Here is a 14,981-nt window from a genome sequence, read left to right on the forward strand (position 1 = left end):
ACAGGAAGCTTTGCCTTGAAAGCATGTTGCCCGGTATTTAAGGAAATACTACAAACAAAAGCTGATCCTAGAACATTACACAGTTGCTACAGTTTCAAAGACTATCAAGCCTTTGAAGTCACTGGTCAGGTCACTAAGAGAGCACCTGGAACTAGGGAGCTTGCTGATATATTGGACCATCTCTTCATAACAAGCACCTTTTTGGCAGGAACAGAGAGAACATTTTCTTCATTTCCATTCATACAACTTGTTCAGTCCCATTTTCAGGCTCTTTAGAGAAGTAGAGCAGGAGTTAAAAAAGAATAGAGATTTCTTTTTTCTTTCTTCCACATACAAGCAACAATGGGGAGCGAGGGAACCAAATCCCCTAAAATCTTTAAGAAAATGGAGGGCAGTGCAAGTATTCAGTAGGGATTCATGTGGTGAGCTGGCTTCTTCTGGCCCTCTGCCTATGGGTGAGTCTCACTTTCTCTTAACAGCTGTCAGCTCTACTTTGTGGCTGCAAAAACCCCATAACTAACATTACTTCTATTTGATAAACGTTATATCCTTCAATTCTAGTAAGCCCCACCCACCCATAACTAACATTACTTCTATTTGATAAACTAGTCTTACGTTATATCCTTCAATTCTAGTAAGCCCCACCCTAAACTTGATTTTAATACATTTTTGGAAATACACATTATTATCTTTTGTTTATAACAGACGCTGCTGCAACATCTCCTGGATAACTTGCAAGGAAAACATCTAGCTCCCAATTACGGTCTCCTAATGCTCTGGGCTTCCCAAGCAAATGCTGTCCCTGTAAGTACATCAGCTGGAGAAACACCTTCTCTCTGTCCTGTTCAAAAGCCTGCATTTGGGAAGCAGACTTGGAACCAGAGGTCACGCACGCTGTGTGTATTCCAAAGAAGGGATTATCACGCCCACATGCAAGCACTACAAATATACCCAGGCTGCAGTGTCACAGAAGCAATGACAAGAAAAGCTCTTCTCGTGTTTTTCCTAAATTATTATGTCCCCTATCATAAGATTTCAGGAACATGTGTCTCATAGCTATTAAGATCACGGTCTTAAGCTGTGAAGAGCATTTAACTCTATTTTGAAACTCTGTGGCTGCATTATAGTAGAGACTCTATTGTAAATAGCCTGGTGTTATCAATTGTAAAGAATATCAACAGCGTAATATAGAGTAACTGCATCTGTGTGTAAATCCTTGAGTGAGTTTGGCTCTTTTGCTTTGGGGGGGGGGGGGGCACTGTACAAGTGCCAGTGCTGCCACAGGGGAAGAAAAGCAACAGTTTGATTCTACTGCCACTTAAGTTTTGTCTATGTTAGAAACAGATTTGACAGATTAATGATACAGATGTATGTATGCTAACAAGCCCAATATATCTAACACAACTGAGGCTGACCCAAGACATTTATAAGAATTTCTCAGATGAAAAATCCATAGCAGCACAAACATCCTTTATTTACCATGACTACTAAGCTCTTTCCAGCACGGTTATGTCTGTCACAGATGTGATTTAGGAAAAAATGATAGCGGATTATTTTTATATGTACTCCTAGTGGATATATCCGTGGGGCTTGTAGATTGGATATTACTACAATTTACCCTAAAGGAATTTCATCCATTTCAGTGAGGTTTCTGTGGATTCACGTGTTGGTATAAGGGAGAGGCATGGCCTGCTGTCTGTTATCAGGATAACCGACATTCCTTCCACAGCACTATCATTGCTTACTTCTGTAATATTCAGCTGTAAATAGACATACAGATATTTCATTGTTTCTCAGAATAGTCACAACCGCTGTTCTGGTGACTGGACTGATGCACAAAGGCCTTTCACCTTCCATGGGGTTTTTTTACAAGCACGTTAAACCTTTTTATCTGAAACAATTCAGTTATCCCTCTTCAGCCCATGGAGTGAAGCCACGGCGTCCAAGTGCTGTACAAGAAAACTAAGCCACTGGATTGGTTTTGCAGAAGGAGGGCTGCATCCACGTGGGGCTATTTGGGAAATAACAGTAACGGTTCTCATCCCTCACCAGCACAGATGGCCCGCGACCAGATCTGCGTGCAGACTGCACCTCCTGCTAGCTCAGCAAGAGGAGGGAGACTCCTGGCAGTGCTGCGAGCCCTTCTGCTTTCATCCTACTTAAGAGGCTTTTCTCCTTTCCTAAATTTCTTGATTTTCAACTTCATTGCATAATCAGTTAGCAAATTATTTCTAAAGGGGATATACTACTGCTTGTTTTGCTGTTAATTAAAACTTTTCCTGCCCGTTTCAGTGTGATCCGCTGTGGCAGTGCCCTGCAAATTATTTCACCTCATTTCTGCTAATTTTAGTAGGAATTTACTATTTAATTTTTCTGCCATTTGTGCAGCTAAATCTAATCACACACAATGATTTAGTAATTCATTTTAACACCTAGTTATTTGAAATTAAAGAAAGGATTCTGTGTTTCAAAGCTCAAAGCCAAAGCTATGTAATGTTCACTGCAGAAAAGTACACAGCAGATGACTAGACCTAATCTCCCAGGACCTGAGCCCTTAGATGTGGATTTACCCTGGAAGCACAGCTCCCTGTGCGTCCCAACTACAACAGGCACATCCAAAAAAGTGCAAATGTTTTCACCTGCCTCTGTGATTTCCTACAAAGATACTGCAATTCTCTTCCATAGTCCTGAGTTAAAGTACTTTCATCTCTGTTTAGATTGCGTTCTGGACCCTTGTTTTCATACTCTCTTATCCTTCCATTTACAAGAAAATCATGGAAGACCTTGCTTCAGTTTTTGGCAAAGCAGGTAATAAATCCGATCATGTCCTTCTGGAACTGAGAAATGATTTATTCTGTGTTGGCCGAGCACATGGCCAATGGTCAATGGCTGGGAATAATGAATGCTGCTGCTGAGGGTTCTACTGATAATGTAGGGTCCAGCTCTGAGTTCTTTACTCGGCATATGCTCAAGACATATGTTTAAGCAAAACCACCTCTGATGTTAGCAAAAGAAGGTAGAAAAAGAACCGTATGTGTTTGTCTCTTCATTCCACACCTATCATTTTAGACCTAGATTTATATTAACCAGTCCTGTGCTTTTTTTCATGCATCTCTCATAGGGTCAGATGAGGTTTTTTCAATTCAGCTGCTTTTCATGGTGTGATGTCCACCAGAGTTACAGCTATTCTGTGGAAAAACAGGCCAGGAACTGTTCTCTTTGCTCTCATCTGAGGCCCATTTGTCCAGCATGAAACCCCCCAAGGAAGGCTGAGACTTTCATGGAAGACTTTTAGTTGACACGTGTCAAAACCACATCAAGGAACATGTCAATAATTAACGAATAAGTATAATCCCAAGCCAGTGCTTAAGCCTTTCTCCTGGCCCTGGTTTTGTTTGCTAGTGTTAACATAGCCCAAGAGCTCAGCCTTGACTGCTTGTCTTGGTGCCTACCGAACCACTGAAAGAGTCCAGGGACTCTTAACTTCCAAGATGACCTTTGTTTGGCCTCTTCTGGGGAATGCCTACAGCTACCTTAGAGTTATTAAATTATCCTCAGTGGCTTTTTTAAAATTGTGCTGATTTTGGTCCATTTATTTACCTTGAAAGCTAAAGAAAATTTCTGGGTGTAAACAAGGTCTTAAAATCTTGAGGTATTCTATCAGAAGGTTTAAAGCAAGACATGTCAGCATGTATCAAAACAAGCATGAAATCTGATTTTTACAGAGTCCTTCTCATGCCACAATAGGTAAAGATAAAATAGAAGTCTCTGAAGAGGACTTTAGGAAGCTCCCTTTTATTAAATGGTGCACTTTGGAAGCCATACGGCTGAGGTCTCCAGGTGCAATTACCAAGAAAGTGGTAAACCCAATAAGAATTCAGGTAAGTTTCTTTTTTTTTCTTTCTTTTTTTTTCCCCCAAAGGATGCTGTCTGGAAAGTGGCCTTAAAATTCAAATAGTAGAGATATTCCACAATCTCACATATAACTTCTGCTTAGTTTAATGTTTAACAGATTTATTCATCATTGTTATTTTAATCGTTATTAATTTAAGAGTGGTTTTGCTTCTTTTGCTCATAGTCTTACTTTCAGTTTTGAATTGAATTTGAATTAAATTGAATTGAGCTGGATCTACTGTGGTGGTGGCACATGAAATAGTTATCAGACACAACAAATACAGTAGAAAGGCACCACGATTTAGTTACTGATAAAACTCCTTCTTTTCTGTTTGTTGTCTTCAGTGCCATTTAGAGGGGAAGGGCAAGTGTTCAGGAATCTAACAAATACAAGTTTGGGACAAAACCACTCTCTCTTAAGGAATCAGCACTCATGCCCATTTAAGAAATTACTCCAGTCCCATAAAGGTCTATTGTCAGATAAGTCTTTCTATGAATTTCTTTCTGTTTTGAAGGAAGTGCTTAACAAAAGATTTGGAAAAAAAATACCAGTTCACACAGTACATCAAGAAGTGGGAAAGACAGCAATAAGGTTTCTACCCTTTCTATACCTGAAAAAACAAATGAGAACAAAAATAGTCTTTCCACATTCTCCACTGTTTAGGTCTTTCTTACAGGAAAAAAAGGGCAACAGCAAGAAGCAGCTTCAAACCTGTGATACGCCCACCGTGGCTTTACCACCTTCACTTGTCCTCTGTTAGGACCTTCTGCTGATGGAAGAGAAGTACTAAGGAGGGACTGTTTTGTGAGTTGAACCCGTGATTTTCTGTTTTCTTAGAGTTTTTCGTTCTTTTCAGAATTTCACCATCCCTGCAGGTGACATGCTGATGTTGTCGCCGTATTGGTTGCACAGGAATCCAAAATATTTTCCTGACCCAGAAATGTTCAAACCTGTAAGTTGTCACTCTTAATGTGGGTATTTTTCTGTCTTTTCTCCTCTTATTTCACAACAAAAGCACGTGGACAAATTGGCTTAAAGTTGGGTATTCCCCATTGTCTGGAGGATGGCCTTGTATGCAGGGAAGATGTGCACAAAGAGGAGGAGCCTGTAGGAATAAGCAAGGCCTTAAAGTTCAGTTATATATTCCAAATAATGTGGTACTACTGTATATCACTTTGATCTTGATCAAAAGCCCACCATGGAAAGACCCCACTGATTTCCCTGTTGAACTTAACTCCAAGTCCTCTCCTCTCCCTGGCATCTGTCTGTATAGCTCATCTCCACGTATTTACCCAGGCTCATTGGTCTTTCCAGTCAGATGATTTCTGGTGGGTATTAGCTCTGCTAATTCAGTAGCTCATCTAGAGTTTCTTGATTATTATTCCACTCCACGTGGCTGTGTGGGCAGGCTTGTAACTGCTCTTTTTAGCACCATCCGCTATAGAATGGTTTGTCTTTTTTATAGAAATACATCAAGAAGTGATTTAAACAAAACTTCCCTTCTAGCACACTCTTCAGCAATTTGAAATCCCTCATAAAATTTCCTTCCTGTTTGAAACCCTAAGCAGAAACCTTGATGCAGCAGCTTTTTTCTTTAGTAATTTTATTTTCTAAACAGCAAGCTAGCTTGTTTATTAGAAACTCACCCTTTTTTCATGAGGCATAGGTGAGTAGCCCTTGGACATTGCCATTCCAAATGGTATTGCCTTTCTTGCTTTTATTGGATTTTCATGTTAACAGGTTTCCTCTACAGAAAGCTCTAAACAGCCCAAGCTGAAAAACATCCAAAATAAACAAACACAAGATTGCATCTTCTCTAGGACAGCTTCATCAGAGGAGTTAGCCACCATAAACTTGACAGGCTGCTACATAAGGCCTTGGTAGAGTTGCACTGAGTTGCTGGAGGCTGGTATAGTTTGTCACCCAGCATTCAAGAGATTTCCTTCTGTCAGTGTCACCCACCCAAACCTTAGCCAGTATTGCTTTGCTCCTTGTGTTGTTCCTTTTCTCTTAGAGCAACTCAGGATGGAACAAGGAGCCCTCTGGGTACAGAGAGGCTGTTTTGTTGAGAGGAGTTCATTTTCTCACATGCTGGCTTGCACCTGAGAACGGGGCTGTGCGATCCTTGCCCTTCTCTCGTGTGACAGCTCATTCACCTTCCATTTATCTGTGAGCAGTGCCTTAGATGGTTTGAGTGTAAGACATGCATGAGCCGTTTCTGTGCCGTGATAGTTTTGTGGCTGAGGGGAGGGTACTGGTTGAACATTTGCTTTGAATGTGCATATATTTAAAAGGAGAAGGTCACATTCTTATAGGCATTTCAATAGCTCAAGATGCAGGATTTAGAAAAATGGGCAGGTATAGGAAGAATGCTTTCCAGGTGATTTTGAAAACCTCTCCAGCACTAAGTATGTTTCGTATGGGACCCTCATTTCTTTCCCTGAGTTGGTGCTGACTTTTGAATCCAGGCTCTAACAGTAACAGGTTGAATGCAAAAAATGGCATTAGCGCAACTTTGTATTGAGGATTAGCTGTCCAAGGTCATTTTTAGCCTGCAGAAATAAAGTTAAGCTTTATTTATATAAGGCTGATTTGGAAAAAAAAAAGTTTCTTCCCACAGGATCGTTGGAAAGAGGCAAATTTAGAGAAGAATGCTTTCTTGGACAGCTTTGTGGCATTCGGAGGAGGGAAGCATCAGTGTCCAGGAAGGTCAGTGAAACAGCTGGGGTTTATTTATTCCCAAACCCTGCAGAGAACAACTCTCTTGAACTGGGCTCTTCTTACACTTGGAGATAAAGTGTTTTCGTTGCTTTGCTCTTTGTCAGTCCCCTAATGTTCAGTATTATCTGGACCTTGTTTAAACTGATTTGAAAGTGGTTTCATTCCTGGAAAAGACAGGTTAAGTCACGATGTACAAGCAGAACCTGAGACTAGCTTATCAAGGGATATCCCCCCGGGAGGAAAGTCAGCCTAGCTCTGCTGCTGCTGAGGCACCTTTTCATCAAGGGAGAGTCGTTCCACTTACAAACATGCCAGTGTGCAGGCACAGGCTCTCAGGTTGCCGTAAACCAGTTCCAAACTACCCTAGAGAACATTTCTCTGGTCTGAGACTCTCTTTCCATCTTCTGTGATGCCATTGACATCTTTCCTAGTCCTCAAATGTCTTTAACTGTCTCCTCTCTGTTTAAATCTTGTCTTTGCATTAAGGCCCACGCAATTGTATGATGGCTTAAATTGCAGATCCTGTCTCTCTTCACTCCTCCAGCAATGCCAGCCTCGATGCTTCCTGCATTCCTTCTGCTGTTTTCTCTGCTGTCCCTCTTCCTGGAACAAGTCCCAGGGAGCCAGCTGCTCCTCGTTTCTGTGTTCAAACATCTCTATGCTCAATTCTCTGCCTTCAAAACCTGGTCTCCTCTGAGAAGCAAGTAACCAAGAATCCTTAAAACTAGTCAGTTTAACTAAAGAGTCCCTCCCAGGTGGAGTGAGGAATCCAGAAGGTGTTGCAGAGGATCTGGATTCTTGAATCTGCACCCTATAGCAAGCTGGACATGACTATCAGATAAATGTTATGAAGGTATTAAAGACATAAAGAAAATTAATAAAACTGCCTTCACCATTTAGGTTTGCCAGGGGAAAGTGCTCACTCACTGCTGTACCTCTGTGACCTGTGCCATATTCCTGAGCTAAATATGAGCACAGCCTCATTCCCAGCAAGGGCGACAGCAGAATTCACAAGAGGCATCCGCAGGTACAGGACAAGCTGCAAAACAATGTTTCTGAAAGCTGCTTGTTTATATATACTGACATATTTCTTTGTTCAGGCTGCTCTCTGGACTCTGATAATATCTTTAAAATAAGTTTGTGGCTAGAAAGAAAATGATAACATTTCTACATAGACAATGGATGGAGAATCTTTTTCTTGCTGAGAGACAAAAAGTCCTTCCAAACCCTTTAGCAATCCATGTGGTAACACACACCTTCATGCTCTTCAGCAATAATTCTGAAAGAATGATGTGGTGGTCTTGGAAGAAAGGAAATGAAATTAAGGGATGTATCTAGATCCCAGTTGCAGATTTCCTTGGTATGACTGAATGAAACAATGATGTTTCGAGTTTAAGGTGCATTTTCATTCCATTTCATTTCATTTCATTTGGTACTGGCATTTATATATGAAATGTATGAAACATTTAATTTCTCCATTGCAAAAGTTCATCATGAAATTAAAAGCTAATTTAATCAAACTGAAAGCTAGAAAATAACTTACTTGTCAAATATTCTAGCAAACTGACATGGGAAGAGCTCCTACAAAGCAAATTTCTGAGCCATCTTCTTTTTTATCTACAAGAAAACCCTGATGGCAGTGAAGCTACTTTTGTCTGACCAGGTGACTGTTGCCTGTGTGACTGCTTGTCTTGCATGGCTCCTTCTGCGGTCTCTGATCTTACACTGACATTGTAAACCCTTCAGCACAATGGCCATGATTTCATTCGCAGACTCCATTTGCTGCAGGACCTCAATCCAAAGCTGGGTTCCTGGGTTCCAGCACGGCACCAGTACGTAGCAGTGCACTGGGGGGCAAGATTTCAGAAAGCACATATTTGTCAACCCCCCTTGTCACTACATGGAAGGGGAAGGCATCAGTGACTCAGAGTTTTTACTGGAAAACTGCTCTAGAACTCAGTCATGAATATGAAAGACAGATGGGAACTAAGGGGCATTTAGCTGCCAGAAAGCTCGTGGCTTCTGCTCAGTACAATGTGCCGTGGGAGAGGAGGTGGCAGTGGGACTCTGCAGTCCTGCCTTTCCCTCCTGGACTGTCCCTCTGGCCACCCCTGGACACATGTCTTTCTTATCATCCTTGTGTCTCAGCATCAGCATAACAGCAGCAGCCTGTTGGGAAAAGCACTTTGAGATCTAACAGTGGGAAGAACTTCTTTACTTTGAGGGTAACAGAGCCCTGGCACAAGCTGCCCAGGGGGGTTGTGGAGTCTCCTTCTCTGGAGATATTCAAACCATGCCTGAATGATGTCCTGTGCACCCCGCTCTGGGTGACCCTGCTTTAGCCAGGGGGTTTGGACTGGATGATCTCCCGAGGTCCCTTCCAACGCCTGCCATTCTGTGATTCTGTGAAGCCCTGGAGTCAGTTATCGGTTGTATCCATTGCCGCTCAGCCAGATTGCAGATGAACCCTGCCGTGGGTACAGAGGTGTCAGAGCTGGTCAGCCCGCATCCAGCTGTGCTTGTGTTTCAATGGCAGCCCTCTGTAAATGCAGCATTTCCACTTTCAGGGCAACCTAGAGGCATTTTGGTGTTTGGCTGCATCACGGTACATCCATGCCAAAGCAGTGAGGATGGCTCAGAGGCAGGACCTCAAGCACCAGGGCCCAGGGCCACACCGTGCAAACAGTGCAGCGAGTGTAAGGAGCCCGCCTTCGTACAGTGCTGGAATTTGGGCTTGCGGGTCCTGCCTGCCCTGAGCTAATTCCCATTGAAATGTCTCTGCACTGCATTGCCCCAAGCTCAAGGTCACCACAAGCTCCCTATCTCAAGGTAATTCCAATGCAAAATCATAGAGATAATTTGGGTCTGAAGCTAGGCCAAAACAAACAAGCATCCTCCCATTCTGGAGCACGGGGCGACTCCACGCGCAGATCTGGATGGCTCTGCAGGAGTTAGCTTGGGTCTCATGGGGCTTATTAGCTTCCTCTTCGCACCCGCCGGGCCAAATCCAGGCTGCCGCCATGTGCGGTCACGTGGCCTTCTCCCCAGTGAATTCCCCAAGAGCTGTTGTATCCACATTTTCCAGCATCTCTCAGATAATGGAAAATAAACTGTGTAGAAGAGCAAGGCAGCAGTACTGTTTTAAGTAGGTACTTAAGACTTATGTCTAAATTCTGCAGGTGAGAAATCCCATGGCCTGGCATAGATGCATGCTAGTGCCCAAATGCATAAAGCTCCTGTACATATCAACATTAAAAAATAATAGCCATGGGGAGTTCACCTGCAGTTATCGGAAATCTTCTCCAGACTGACTAAGACAGACCTTTCTGAGAGTGTTACAGGAAAAAGATCATGCCCTTGGGTCTCGTACTGCATTCTAATGCTGACGCATTAAATAATATCTCCTGCTGTCACAGCTCCTCTGATGTCATCAGGCTCCCAGCTGTATTATATAACTTTATATAGCACAATTAGTCATATAGCCTTTTCTATATTTGACTGTCTTCTCGCTCCTATGAAGTTATTTCAAGTCAGCAAGCGTTAGAAGAACATAAATGTTTACCCAGTGGAAAAAAAACATAAAGATAAGGGGCTGTTTTAAAATAGGGTGTCGGAGGGATGCTGTCGGTCTAACGTTTCAGCGGAAAGAAGGGGCAGCTGCTACATTCGTGTTCTTCGCTCAGTAACGAAGCTGAACAAAGCTACAGCACATTTTCCTTCTGAAGATAAACCTTCAGGCAGAACTAAAGCATGGAATGTACAATGTGTCAAAGATACCCTGTTTCTTATCTGATGATAGCACACGGTCAGGCTGGATGGCCAACACTTTCCTCCCTTTTCCTGCAGGTGGTTTGCTATCATGGAAATCCAGTTGTTCGTTCTGTTATTCCTATACAAATATGAATTTGTGCTTTTGGATGCAGTACCAAAGGAGGTAAAAGATCCATGCATTCGTATAGCATTCCACGTCTTTATATCCTTCATTCATCGCGTTCAGCTGAACAACCATGCTCTATGTGGTTATGTATAATGAAGCAAAATGTTGAGAGGAGTGTTAAAGCATGTAATGAATAACTCAGTCTTCATTTTAACTCAGAAAACCCAGAGTAACTCCAGCAATGTCAGTGGGGCTGCGCTGTCTACACGAGGCGGCATCTACGAGAGTATTTTTTCCCATCATTGCCTAAACATTACAAGAGATTTTATAATTGCTTTCTGCCATTCACAAAACCAATGAATATGGAACTGGATTATTAATACTTTAAAGATAAGAGATCAGCTGCAGCACTCGCAGTGCTCTTCCACTACATATTCAGTGGTGGAAGAGAAATGTTTAGGGTAAGACTGCAGGAGTGACTGTGACACAGAAAGGTTTTGCCATTAAGGGAGAGTGGCACGGTCTCCACTCTCAGCAGCCATTTCCTTCCCCATTTGCACCGTGTCCTTTCCACCTTGCAGAAATCCTTGTTCCCCACAAACGCGGGCCGCTGCAAAGTCAGCATGTCTGCCTGTCACAGCCTACACGTGACAAATGTGCCCTATAGCTAAACGGCCAAGGAGAAAAGGGAGAAGTTTGGAGTAGCATGGGCTTTGTATGATTGCCCTTTAGGCTGGAAGTTGGAAGCCGGGAGAACTTAATTCCCCTGCTCAACTTGAAGAACGTGAGATGTTGGTCTCAAGCAGCAGTAGAAAGTCCACCCGGAATATGGAGGAAGGTTGCCTCTTCCTGGCTGATGGTGTATTGCCACGTCAGCTCTCGCTGAAGTTGATTGTAACTTGGGTCTGCATGCGCAAACAATTATGCTGGTGAAGATATTCAAAACCATTCGAGTTTCATGTCATCCTCTGTCAGAGTGAGAGGAATAAAAAGTAATCATGAAGGCCCTACTCAGTGGCTTCAGCAAAGCCAGGGAATACTCTCAGTATTTCGTCTTGGTCCTCTAAGACCAAAGCTGCAATAATATGTTTATATCTTCATATTAAAGCACAATGACAATTCCATTGGCTGAATTAACTTGCGCCAGGGCAGGTTTAGGTTGAACATTAGGAAAAATTTTTTCACCGGAAGGGTTGTCGAGCACTGGAAGGGGCTGCCCAGGGGAGTGGTCGAGTCCCCATCCCTGGAGGGATTTAAAAGCCGGGCAGACGCGGTGCTTAGGGCCATGGTCTAGTGGTGGGATGGCAGGGTTAGGGAAATGGTTGGGCTTGATGATCTTAAAGGTCTTTTCCAACCTAAATGATTCTATGATTCTAACTTAAATGTTTCTACTGATTTTCTTCTTTTTGCAGAGCCCCTTACATTTGGTGGGGACACAGCAACCCATGGCACCATTCCGGGTCCGGTATAAATGCCGGGAATGAAAGCGGCCCCGCACTAACTGACCTTCCCCTGCGAGCCACCCCTGGCCAGGTGGACCACTGAGCTGCTTTCCTGCCCTACATCTTCAGATAGGTTCTCTGCCTTAACAGTTCTTAATTTCAACTTTAAATGCTGTACATACTCTGCGTTGTGGTATGCCATACCAGTATAGTCGTATCCATGCTCCTCACCTGATTGCCTACCTCCTAGTATTTAAAAATCAAGCTCTCCTGCTGCATTCATAATTTGTAGGCCAATTATTCACAGAATTTGCAAATCTGTTGTACTAAACACACCAACCAGACATTTGGGACAAAAAGCTGTTGTGTTTGGAAATCCTGCATGGAAGTTGTGCTGGAAACAAGAGGAAGAGCTGGTCCCTTGGGCCAGGTCACTGCTTCCTGCAGGTCTCTTCAAACCAAGGCCAAAGTGGTGCCTTGTGGTGACTCCGTACAGCTCCCTGGTGCTGGTGTGCACAAAATACAGGATGGTGCTGAGCAAAGACCACCAGATCTTTTCTGCAGCCACGATAAACTAGTGTGACTTATGTATCACTGCCTGCGAAGGTAGGTGAAGATCTGGCCTGTTCTGCCTACAATCAGTGCCAACTCCTTACAAATAAAATGCATTTGTAATGGAAAAATTGCAAGCACGGGAAACACTGGGGTCTTGTTCCACTGGAGCACCTAAAATTGCTACTGAGCTTTATTTGCTCCACAGGATTCAGAATCAGTCCGTGCATGAATATGCAATGGAAGTTTGATCATGATGTTTGACTTGCAATGAAAAGTGATTGCAGGAAAAGCTGTTGCTATTCATTAGACTGGTTGTCTACTCTCTAGAACATTTTTGCTTTCCCTTTAACATGACTGGCTTATAGAACAAATTGCACAAATCTAAAAATATTTAATCCTATAAAGACTACCTAGTAAAAGTTGTTCAAAGAAGCTGTCAAGTAAGTTCAGATACCAACACTTTAACTGCTGTCAGATTTCATATACGATAATAGCTGGCATGTATTTTTAGTCTTTTAAGTAAAGATTATTCATCATTTTAGAAGGATTTGCAAAAAAACACAAATGGACTTTCAACAACAGTAAAAACTATGGGAATAACATCCATAGGAAAATAACACATTGTATAATTCATTAAATGGTTGGCTTACCTCAGTTATGGATACAACAATTTAACAAATTCTAATGATTTCTATGACTGGAAAATGATTCATCCAACTTCTAATTTAGCTCATAATGGCTAACACTGCAAGAGCTCCACTCTTAACTGCTCTTTCAGTATCTCTTCCATAACTGAAAACTATTCCCTTGGGTTTCATGTGTGGTCATTAACCAAAAGTGTATATTTTAATTTAAAAATTTGGAAATGTCCACAACATCTGTTGCGGTATAGTGTAGCTTTGCAAAGATAATTTTTTTTTCCCAATGTTCATTTCTTTTTATTTTTCTGTTTAATTAATTTGGGGGGTTGGGGTTTTTTTGTGTGTGTGGTTTTGTTTTGGTTGGTTTTTTTCCCAAGAGAGGTAACTCAAAAAAGCAACATTCTGTAATGGCAAACTTGACTTTAAAGTAAAAGGTCTCTAAAGGAAAGTATAACCTGAAGGTCATCATTCAATGGTTTGAAGCTGCGCCAGGGCAGGTTTAGGCTAGACATTAGGAAAAACTTCTTCACCGAAAGGGTTGTCAGGCTCTGGAATGGGCTGCCCAGGGAGGTGGTAGAGTCCTCCTCCCTGGAGGTATTTAAAAGAAGGATAGATGAGGTGCTTAGGGATAGGGTTTAGTGGTGGGATGTCAGGGGTAGGTTAAAGGTTGGACTCGATGATCTTAAAGACCTTTTCCAACCAAAGTGATTCTATGATTCTATGATTCTATTCTATGAATCAGTTTGGTTAGAATGAATAAAAGGCACCTGAAGCCAAGTAAAACTGTGAATTTAATAACACACCACTGCACATGGCTTCTGATCTGTCCTAAACACGAGCACAATTCTGGTGTAGTTTCTGCTGAATTTTTCAGACTTGGTGTGGTCTTGTGTCTGGCAAGAACTACATTCTGCCTCCTTCCACGTCCCTCAAGGATAACCTGTGGGCAATGTTAGGGTCTGTGATAAAAACCACGTTGCCCCCCACACACAGAGGAGCAGAGATGCAAAAGCAGGTGGGGATCCTGAGCACCTCCCAGGGCTGCCCCTGTCCTGGGGTGACACCCAGCAGCGGAGCCGCTCCCACCTTTTGGGCTGGGGGGGAAACACTGCCTGTGGGTAGGGTACACATTGTGGGATGCAGGGGAGGAGCAGCTCCTGGTTGCACAAGACTTCTTATGGGATGTCTAGGGGAGGAACCGAAGGCGGGGAAGGGAGGGATCCAGGTGGGTTGAGGAGGAACAAATGTGGAAAAATAGAGGGGTAAGGAGATAAAAGAGGTTGGTTGCATGTTTGCAGGCTGCTGAGAGGTATGCTTGTCTGGCTGTGCCCTGTGCCTGATGGGGGCAGTCTGTCCTGTCTTCTCCTTACACTCTGTTTTTAACTCTTTTCCTGGGTGAGGGGCTCTCTTGTGTGTGCACACAGGATATGGGGGTGCAAGTGCAGCAGCGGGAGTGGGACCATGGGTCGGAGGGGCCATGGGTCCGTGGTGCCAGCAGCTAGAGGGAGTGTGGGTGTGCACACTGCGTGGCTGTGTTACATCAGTGTGTGATGGCTACCAAAAACCCAGCCAGGCTAGCTGGTGAGTAGGTGAAGTGTGTGTTTCCCAAGGTGAGGCAGGCGGAGGTGCCGGCTGCCGGAGGGACCAGGGAGTCAGGCCAGCTGCGGCAGAGCCCGTGGGGGCTGGGGGCTGTCTGCATCATTTTTGTACATGCGTGCATGTGTGTTTCTCTGGGCAGGAGGCAGCTGGGGAGAGCAACGATTCAGGGCCAGCTACTGGAGGGATCCGCGTTGTACATGGGTATTTTTATTTCTATTTTGCACTCACAGACCTTCATCCTGATCTGCCAG

The 14,981-nt window shown here is 43.3% G+C and overlaps 1 protein-coding gene across 1 annotated transcript in view; it reads left to right on the forward strand.

Moving 5' to 3' along the window:
* The window catches only part of LOC104126998 (24-hydroxycholesterol 7-alpha-hydroxylase), a 25,152-nt gene extending 13,175 nt beyond the window's left edge, over window positions 1-11,977 (forward strand). The window contains exons 6-12 of the mRNA XM_009639617.1: window positions 706-804; window positions 2,718-2,808; window positions 3,748-3,881; window positions 4,752-4,847; window positions 6,516-6,604; window positions 10,463-10,550; window positions 11,906-11,977. Of these exons, the coding sequence (XP_009637912.1) occupies window positions 706-804; window positions 2,718-2,808; window positions 3,748-3,881; window positions 4,752-4,847; window positions 6,516-6,604; window positions 10,463-10,550; window positions 11,906-11,977 (669 nt within the window). The remainder of the gene's footprint in view (window positions 1-705; window positions 805-2,717; window positions 2,809-3,747; window positions 3,882-4,751; window positions 4,848-6,515; window positions 6,605-10,462; window positions 10,551-11,905) is intronic.
* The last annotated feature ends 3,004 nt before the right edge of the window (window positions 11,978-14,981 follow it).

Source organism: Egretta garzetta, unplaced genomic scaffold (assembly GCF_000687185.1).
Source record: "Egretta garzetta isolate BGI_Z169 unplaced genomic scaffold, ASM68718v1 scaffold235, whole genome shotgun sequence".
NCBI lineage: Eukaryota > Metazoa > Chordata > Aves > Pelecaniformes > Ardeidae > Egretta > Egretta garzetta.